Raw genomic sequence first — 10,031 nt, forward strand, 5'->3', positions numbered from 1 at the left:
AAAGTTGAGGCCCATCTAGGCCAATTAATGGGCCGTGAAAGCCCATTTAGAAAAGAAATGGGCAACGCGACTGGACCAATGAGATCAATAATTGAATGGGCCATATATAAATGGACCAAGTTGCTGGCCCGTTAGCAACGAGCTCCATTGTGGCGTGGACAATGGAGGATGCGGCCGTCGGCGACGAGCTCTGACGTGGGACGTGGACAATGGGACCACTGGCGACGATGCTTTGGTGTCTGGAGTATCAGGACATACTCCATCCGTTCCAAAAATAAAAAAACCTAATACATGTGTCTAGATTCAAACATAGGATTGGTTTTTTTTTACGGAAAAAGTATACCTTAGAGATATATGTCCTGATACCTAACCGGTATCATCCTATCCCAATAGGATTCAGTTGTACGTCCTAACATGATTCAGTTGTATAGTAACTCTCTAGATTTAATTGGCCGATTAGCTTCTATACAGTTATAGTGGCACGGCTTGTGATTTTCACCGAGGATAAGGTCGAATTTAAACTCAGCTGCACAAAAACAAACAAAAGCAAACGCCGCTCGATTGTGTCCTATCGGATTCTGAACAGCAATGGCTATTCATTTAAGTCTTCAGATAGATCCAAGCCGATAAGCCATGGGAAAAAAAATGAACTATGATGAAAATCCTAAAGTCGGCTGGCAATTACGCGCGACTAACAACGATGATAATTTACAGTCGGCTAGCAATTGATGCCATGAAAATAAAGATTAGCTCAGGCAAAAAAAACCCCTAAAACCATCCGTTCGTATTTCTTCCAACACCGTTGCGACATACACACATGACACTAGTAGATGTAAAATTTAAATGTCTAAATACTTATAACTATATTCTAAAGCAGTTTTTGCTATACATTTATCTATAAATTGTCTCATAAAAATTTGATAGTGTAAATATAATGTGATCATTGTGTAATTACATCATAACTTACATGTAACTACAATATAAATACAACTTGTATATAATTTTAAAAGATCTTGCGATAACATGCTATTTTCACGAGGATGGGGTCACGGGACCAAATCCCCTCACTTATGTGTGCGTTGTGTTTTTTTTTCGCTTGCACAAATCTTAAAGTAAATCTAATTGTTTCAAAATTAAATAAAAGTTACATACCAGTTACATTGTAGTTACACTTAAGTTACAATGTAAATTACATTGTACTCCCTCCATATATTTTTTGATAGTCATATTTCTAAATCTGAAAAATTTATTTTTGATAGGCATATTTTAATCCAACAACCTATCATCTTAATGACTTTCTCGGATTTAATGCATGACTCTCCATTCTTCCACATATGATTGGCTATATGGTCATTGAGAAATGTAAATATTAATGAATCGCTTGTTTACGAGGAATACTAGTAGCATGTTTAAATAGATGATAAGTAGAATTACTTATCATTGGTCTGTGTGCCAAGATAAAATATGATTATCAAAAGTAGATGGAGGGAGTACTATATTTACATCACATAAATTTTTAGGAGAAGATTTATTGATAAATGTATAGATGGTCTCTTTTAAAACGATAATAAAAGAAACCCACCAAAATAAGCGCATGATATGCCCTATTGTCAAAGCCTGTAACGTGGTAGCATGCACATGGAACATGGCTATTTTGCATTTATATATACAGTTGACGGTATATTTGCTTGTATATGTACCAGTACATCAGAACATGCCTATTTTTTCAGCTATATATACATTGTATAGTTGATGGTATATACATTGTGCAGCTAGTATAATTTATGGCTAGGTTGTTGACTGGCTACATAAGTTACGTACAATACAGCTAGCCACGCAAATGTGCAAGTGCATGCAACCGAAGTTCAGCTTCACTTTCCACTGGTCTCAAATATTGCAGCCGTTGCAGGCTAAATTCATCGAGAAAATGAACATTTGGCTACTTTTAAAAGGCGGTTTCGCTGGAATACCATCATGAAAACGCGTTTCGCTAAAATACCAATATGAAACGCGCGATCACAGCCACTTTGTCATTTTCTCCATTTTCGTCATTTTCAAATCCATTTTCGCTGGAATTTGGCTTGATGAGACCAAATTGCCCCTCCTCATCGGCTGAAAGGGGATCAAGATCGAGCGCGGCGAGGTGGTCGCTGTTGCTGACGAGGGCGTCGATGGCAGTGTGGGACGGGGCGAGACCGAGCTTGGCGGCCGAGCAACGCGAGCGCCCCCGTGGCCGTCTTCATCGGCGCTGGGACGCCGCCACGCCAACCTTCTCTCCCCATCCACCCGACGCCGCCTGGCCGCCCTCAGGCCGCCACCGTGCTGGGCCGACCGTCGTCGCCTTGGCCCGGTCGCCAGCTCGCACCTAGCCTTGCCGCTGCACCAGCCACGCCCCCTCGCCGCGTCGAGCAAAGAAGCGAAGAAGGAAGAGAGAAAAAGGGAACGAGAGGAGAAACCGAGAGGAAGAGGAGAAGAAAAGAGAAGCGCCCCCGTGGCGACCGCCGTGCGGGTGTCGAGCCAGCGCAGGACAAGACGTAGCTGGTCGTCCGGGAGGTTGCTGATGTGGTCCTCGCCATCATCTCCTCATTGGTCACCCGCTCCATCGCCGGGCGGAGCATGCGAAGGCCGCCGCGGCGGACGCGCACAATGGGGAGAGGCGGCGCGCCGGCCGGCAGCAAGCAGCGTTGCCGCCCCTTCTCTCTGTCTCCTCTCTCACCGTGTTCTCTGAGTTTATAAGGGGCAATTTTATCTCACCATCTAGTAGAGGAGAGAAAATCTTTTTGAAAATAAATAAAATGGCGAAAATGGCAAAGTGGCAGTAGACATACGCTTCATGTTGGCATTTTATCAATCACGTTTTGGGATGACATTCTAGCGAAACTATGTTTTGAACATGGCGAAATGTTCATTTTCTTAAATTCATCACCAGGTCTCGTTAGATTTTGATCAATGATTAGTCCAAATTATACATACATCTAGTGTACTAAAATTTAATGGCAGATTCATCACAAAATATTGGTATTTACAGCTACTAGAACATATTTTTATAGAATTAAAATATTGGTATATATTATACATATGTTTAAATGTATAGTAATATTAGGGATGTGTCAAATCTGATACTTCATCTGTCCCAAAATGTTGATATCTAATATAGGATGTGACATTATCTAGTACTATGAATCTGGACAGATAATGTCACATCCTATACTATATAGCTATATTTTAGAACGGAGGTAGTACTGTATTTTGACGTAGTAAAACATATCATATGGAATTAAGGGTCAAAGCATAATTTAATCCCTTTTTTTTCAAAATGAAACAGTTCTGTAAAAGTAGAGGTATTAGCAGATTTTTAATGGACCATTGTAGTATAAGATACAACTCATTTCATTACTGAAAATAAATTAGCCATGGCGCTCGGTGCATGCAACTATGCAAGCTGGAATGGAATTAAATTTGCAAGAGTCAAGAGGAAGGAAGGAAGGAAGAAGACCTGTTCGTGCCCAAATTTCGAAGCCAACAAACAACCAACCGAAAAATACTCACAAATTCATTGCCGATACTTCCGCCATCTCCTCCATTGCCGTCGTTTGAAATTCAGGTAGAACATGTAGTAGTTGACGCCGCCCAATGCCGTTCGTGATCATGGCGTCTCGTGCTCCTCCTCTTCTCCTCCTGCTGATCGTGCTCTCTCTCGTCGTCTTAGCAGCATTGCTCGCCGCCGCCGCCGCCGATGCATCCGCAGGTAAAGATTTCGTGTGCATTGTCTGATTTATCGCGGCAAGAAGTGTGAAATTTTGATGTGATTGGTGGCGGCGGCGGCGGCAGTGGCCGGAGGCGGCAGGAGCTCGCCGTCGACGACGACGTTCGTGCTCGCCGGGGAGCGGACGCGGCGGAAGGATCCTCTCGATGGGCTGAGGCTCTACTCCGGCGGGTGGAACATCAGCGACGAGCACTACTGGGCCGTGAGCTCCTCTTCTTCTTCCTCCTCCTCCTCTTGATCCATGTCCATCCTCCATTCTTGTTCCATGGCCGTTTCTTGATTTTATTCTGAGCTCGTCGTTCGTGACGACGCGTGCATGCAGTCGGTCGGGTTCACGGTGGCGCCGGTGTTCGCCGCGGCCGCGATCTGGTTCGTCGTGTTCGGCGTCTCGCTCTTCCTCGCCGGCTGCTGCTTCTGCTGCTGCCCCGGCAGCAGCCGCGGCGGCGGCGGCTCGTACTCCTGCACGGCGCTGGTCGTCTCCCTTGTCCTCCTCCTCGCCTTCACCGCCGCCGCCGCGTACGTATAATTTCTCCGGTCACCTCACCTCGCCGCCGGTGAGTAAACTAAACTAACCGCCGCCGCCGCCATTGTTTGCAGCGTGGGGTGCGGCGTGCTGTACGACGGGCAGGGGCGGTTCGACGGGAGCACGGCGGCGACGGTGGAGTACGTGGCGGGGAAGTCCGGCGACGCGGTGGCGAGCCTGAGGGGATTCGCGAGCTCCATGGAGGCGGCCAAGGCGGCCGGCGTGGGGCCCGTGTCGCTGCCGGCCAGCGTCAAGGGGAGCATCGACGGCGTCGTGCGCAAGATGAGCTCCGCCGCCGACGAGCTCGCGGCGCGCATGGCGAGCAACGCCGCCAAGATCCGAGACGCCTTGGAGACAATGTGGGTAAAAAGCTTACTGATGAATGGTAAAATAAACAGTTAATCCGTCGTAAAATATAGCAACTTAAAATCAGAAAAAACGTATTCTAGTTTGCGAATATAGATATTTCTCTTATTCAGATTCGTCCTACTAAGATAAGATATGCTTCATTCGATTATAGATTGCTATATTTTATAAACTACACCCCGCAGCGCGGGATATATAGATGAATGTATGTTATATATTATAAAAATGATAGATTTATATGTTTAAATAATGTGAAGATGGTGATTTGACATTGCTTGCGTGTTAAGTTTTAAAAATACAACTAAATTACAAATGATATATCATATTTGTATGAGATCTAAAATACTCTAAATAATAGTAATTGCTAGTGGATGATGATGTGGCATACCACACACTTGTATGTTGAGTTTTAGGAGTTAGTGGGTACCAATTATATAGAAAGTATAGATACTGCTGTTATGAGTGTTCATAACAAGTATTTTCCTTGATGATGTTCATAGAAATTCTTTTATTTCGGTTGTTCTGTTTGCAGAAGGAAGATTTTGATTGTTGTTGCTGCCACGATGTTGATCCTAGCTGTTCTTGGGCTCGGTGAGAAAACAAGTTCCTTTCCTCTTTGAAGAATTGAAATTGCAAAAACATTTTGTAATTAATCTGTTTGTGCGACTTATTTGGTTCTGCATCTTTTTTTCTCAGCGTTCTCAATATGCGGAATGGAGTCACTCGTCTATGTGTAAGCATGAAAACACTCCTTTAGAGTTTTATGATTTCACTAATTCATTTGACATGCTGAAATTACAAAAAATTAAAAAGAATTGCCCTAGTTGGCATAAGATTCCCAAATATTCATCTGTTACTGGTGTTGAGCCACACGGTTGTTTTGGATGCAGGTTGGTGTTTCTTGGGTGGATTCTGGTTGCAGCAACGCTTTTGCTCTGTGGCACCTTCCTTCTGCTACACAAGTAAGGCTACGATCTTTTTAGTCACTCCACAAATTATTTGCTCCATGTCTAGAAAAAACTATTTTTTATTTGCTTCACGTCTCAAAAAATGATACATATGTTCCAAAATATAAGGATGCAGGTAGAATTGAACAAGAGAAAGTTACCACTGGACATGGATATTAAGAAAAAAATAAGTGATATTAAATTGGAGAAAAATAATAATTGGTTAAGAAGAGAAAGTGGGTAGTCAATTTGAATGAGGGAAGATTATGATTGATTAAGAATGAAATGTAGGTGTAGAAGTTGTTATATTGTGGGATAAATTTTTTGAGGGCTGCTACAAAACAGGGTCCTGTTGCAACGGAATAGACATATTAACTATTCTCTTGCACGAGTATCACAGGTATTAGGTTCTAGGTATCATAGGTACCGGGTAACAAGTATCACAGGTATCGGGTACCATACAGCTAGTACCACTACAAGTATCAGGTATCAGGTATTGTCTCATAGAAGGGTATCCCGTCGAGATTTTCTGTAAATTTTTTTAGACAAAATATTCCTAGACAAATTTTAAATGATATACAAGTCATATTTTGTGATGGGGTATATGTTTTGTTTAAAAACTTTCTTCTACATTTTCACCGTTGCTTGCTGCCATGGCGACCTCACGTACCTGCTGTCTCGACACTGAGCAAAAGAATTCCTTGACGTTTCAGCGTGGTGGGTGACACCTGCGCCGCCATGGGCGAGTGGGTGCAGCGCCCGCAGGCGCGCACGGCGCTCGACGACATCCTCCCCTGCGTCGACACGGCGGCGGCCGCGGACGCGCTGGCGCGGAGCAAGGACGTGACGCACCACCTCGTCACCGTCCTCAACGGCGTCATCGCCAACGTCTCCAACGCCGCCGCCGCCGGCCTCCCGCCGCCGCTCTACTACAACCAGTCCGGCCCGCCGGTGCCGCTGCTGTGCAGCCCCGGCGAACGCTGCGACCCCGGCGAGGTCGACCTCGCCGCCGCGCCGCGCGCGTGGCGCGAACGCGTGTGCCGCACCACCCGCGCCGCGGCGGCGGCGCCGGAGGTGTGCGCCACCGTCGGGCGCCTCACGCCGGCGATGTACGCGCAGATGGTGGCGGCGGCGAGCGCGTGCGACGCGCTGTCGCGGTACGGGCCGGTGCTCGCCGACATGGCGGACTGCGCGTTCGTCCGGCGCGCGTTCCGGGTGGTCGGCGACGAGCACTGCCCGGGGCTCGGCAGGCACAGCGCGGAGGTGTACCGGGGCTTGCTCGCCGTCGCCGTCGCCGCGCTGGCGTCGGTGGTGCTGTGGGTGGCGCACTCGAGGGAGAGGCGGCGGCGGCGCGACGCCGTGGAGCTCAGGGCGGCGGCGTCGCCGTACACGGTGCATCACTCTCATTTGGAGGAAGGAGCGCTCTTGAAGAGCCCCAGAATGATGTACAGATAGAAACTTACTTTTGCTCTCTTTTTTAGAACACAAAACACTTTTGCTTTTCTGCTAACTGGAATATTTGAAATGTCTCGCCGCTCGCCGGCCAAAGTATATTAAGAGTTTAGAAAGAATGTCTTACCTCCCTTTAAAATATACGACACCGTTGACTTTTCACATAACTTGTTCATTTGTTTCATTCAAAATTTAATATAAATATGTAAAAGTATAGGTTAAGATTATATTTTGTTTGATCATAAAATAAGTCACAACAAAATAAATGAAATATATGTTTTTAAAATAAGATGAAAGATCAAACGATATATGAAATATTAACAAGTCATGCATTTTAAAATGAAGGAAATATAAAAGCGGACGCTGCGATGCTCTTCCGCAATACGTCAATGCACTGCTGTTACAACCACATTTTTACAAGGCTACTTAGGCTGTGTTCGCTAGAACAAGTTTCTATCTTAAAGAGTGATCACGGAAAACGGAGCGGTCCATTAGCGTGTGATTAATTAAGTATTTGCTTCTTTTAAAAAAGGATTAATTTTATTTTTTAAGAAACTTTCATTTAGAAACTTTTTGCAAAAAACACACTGTTTAGCAGTTTGAAAAGCGTGCGCGCGAAAAATGAGAGAGATGGGTTGAGAAAAGGGGCATTGCAGCCAGTTCCCAAAAGGAACGGTACGCACGGAAAACGAAACGGTCTATTAGCGCGTGATTAATTAAGTATTAGCTAATTTGTTTTTCAAAAATAGATCAATATGATTTTTTAAACAACTTTCGTATAAAAACTTTTTATAAAAAAAGCACATCGTTTAGCCGTTTGAAAAGCGTGCGCACGAAAAACGAAAGGGGAGAGTTGGGAAAACAGGATGCCGAACACACCCTAAGACCAAGTTTAATAGTATAGCTAACTAGCAGCTTCAATTCGTCTATAGTCAATCTAATAGCTCATTCATATAATAGTTACCTATAAACATATACTATACCATTAATATATGGTCCTACCTCTCATACATACAACGTATTGGAGTCCGTGCTCTCTCTCTCTTCTCTTCTCTTTTCCACATGTGCTTACAGCTAACTTGTAGCATGCTATTGTACCCACTCTAAAACTTTAGAGAACTAGTTAACTGCACTCCGACCACCACTATCGGGCTAAGAGCAAGTTTAATAGTATAGCCAACTACTAGCTCCAATTCATCTATAGCCAATCTAATAGCTCATTCATACAATAGTTATATACTACACTATTAATACCTGGTCCCACCTATCATACGCACTGTGTTTTGTAGTCCGTGCTACAGCTGTCTACAAATTTATAGCCCGCTGCTTTTCTCTCTTCTTATTTATCTTCTTAAAATATGTTTGTAGCCCGCTGTTCTTCTCTCTCCTTATTTATCTTCTTAAAATATGTTTGCAGCTGGTTTATAGCATGCTATTGTACCTGCTCTTCAATGCATGCCGTCCTCCATGTTGGTTTTCCATTCGTCTCCTATGACCACCCAAAGTTGTTATATCGTGGAGGCTTTTTCATCAAACACCCTTTTGTGTTTCTTCCAGACAAACCAAGTCACTGGGATCACCCCGACGTCGAATGTCTTGTGATCCATTTTGGCGACTGATCGACTACCAGGATCACGGAGAATGTGTTTCGCCTCTTTTTAAGCTGTGTGGGTGTGGTGTGTCTCTTCTATATGTAATTTAAAAAAAACACAAGAAAACATACCGGAGTGCAAGGAACACAAAGACAAATCATACAATCTTCAAGATAGCAAACGGTGCTTTACACCGCGATTATATTTGTCCTCACTGGAATCGACATCTTATCCTTTCATCCAGATAAACGTAAAGTACGCCCCTTTTTGTAGGATCTCTCTCCAATTCAGTTAGCCTTTTTCTGCCTCCAAACGAGGAGGCAGTTGTGCTCAACACCAACAAACATTTTGCGTCCCAAAGCGAACACATTCTCAACCTTTTATATGGACACACGAACTGATCACATTAATTCACATTCACTTCGATTAGTAGCAAAATTAATCACTCGCCTCGCTTGCCACTGCGGTTGGCTGGAAGTGTCACCCTGCACCCACCCATGGCCGCCGCCGTGAACTCCTCGTCGTCGTCGTCGTCTTCTTCTTCTCCGGCCAAGAACGCCGGCGCGCCCGCGGCGGTGGCCAAGTACTGCCTGTGCGCGCCGACGACGCACCCGGGCTCGTTCCGGTGCAGGCTGCACCGGTCACCGGCGGCGACGGCGAAGGCGAAGGCGGCGATCGTGCCGCCGCCGGCGACGGAGGAGGAGGAGGAGGAGGAGGGCGAAGAAATGGCGGCGGCGCGCGCGTTCCTGGCGCGGGCGTCGCGGAAGTCGAGGCAGGATGGTGGTAGGAATAGGATCAAGTGCTTTCATCCTAGGACTTCTAGATTAGGAATCATCGAGGAGTGAAGAGTGCTCTCTTTTTTTTTTTTGTTTCTTTGATTGTTTTTGTTGTTGATATGATTGAGTTTGGGTCATCCTTGTGTTGTTGCACATGGACCATTGTTCAGAGTTTCAGACGAATATGGCCGTGAGCGTGACCAGGTGACTAATAAAGTTTGTTCTTCGAGTGAAAGATATATTTGAGTCTGTGAATTCTTTTCAAGGTGGTTAAATGGACATTTGAAGAGTATAAAAATAACAACTCTATTAAACATGCTTTAATAGCGAGAGTAATTTAGTATTCCCTCCGTCCCATTATAAGTGTAGCCATAAGTTTCCGTGCTCAACATTTGACCATTCGTCTTATCTAAAAAGTTAAGTCACGCATAACAATTTCCTTCTTTATATAAGGAATTTTTTTAAGGTTAAGAATTTGCAATATAAATAATTTTAGAGTAAATATTTTTTTAATTCACCCGGCCACTATTTATCATTGTTAGTCATCTTCTCTGCTACCTCCACTCCATTCCTAAACAAGCATGTAGGAGTATCTAAATAGGTAGTTCT

The 10,031-nt window shown here is 44.7% G+C and overlaps 2 protein-coding genes across 2 annotated transcripts; both read left to right on the plus strand.

Moving 5' to 3' along the window:
* Window positions 1–3,629: 3,629 nt before the first annotated feature.
* LOC4328523 (uncharacterized) lies at window positions 3,630–7,165 on the plus strand. Its single transcript, XM_015768851.3, has 8 exons — window positions 3,630–3,748; window positions 3,832–3,968; window positions 4,089–4,282; window positions 4,364–4,648; window positions 5,188–5,246; window positions 5,352–5,388; window positions 5,546–5,617; window positions 6,316–7,165. Exons 1-8 carry the CDS (start codon window positions 3,634–3,636, stop codon window positions 7,055–7,057), a joined length of 1,641 nt encoding a protein of 546 aa, XP_015624337.2. The 5' UTR covers window positions 3,630–3,633; the 3' UTR covers window positions 7,058–7,165.
* Window positions 7,166–9,143: 1,978 nt separating this feature from the next.
* On the plus strand, window positions 9,144–9,491 carry LOC136355070 (uncharacterized). Its single transcript, XM_066307204.1, has one exon. The coding sequence runs from the start codon at window positions 9,144–9,146 to the stop codon at window positions 9,489–9,491; it is 348 nt and encodes a 115-aa protein (XP_066163301.1).
* Window positions 9,492–10,031: the final 540 nt, after the last annotated feature.

Source organism: Oryza sativa, chromosome 2 (assembly GCF_034140825.1).
Source record: "Oryza sativa Japonica Group chromosome 2, ASM3414082v1".
Classification (NCBI taxonomy): domain Eukaryota; kingdom Viridiplantae; phylum Streptophyta; class Magnoliopsida; order Poales; family Poaceae; genus Oryza; species Oryza sativa.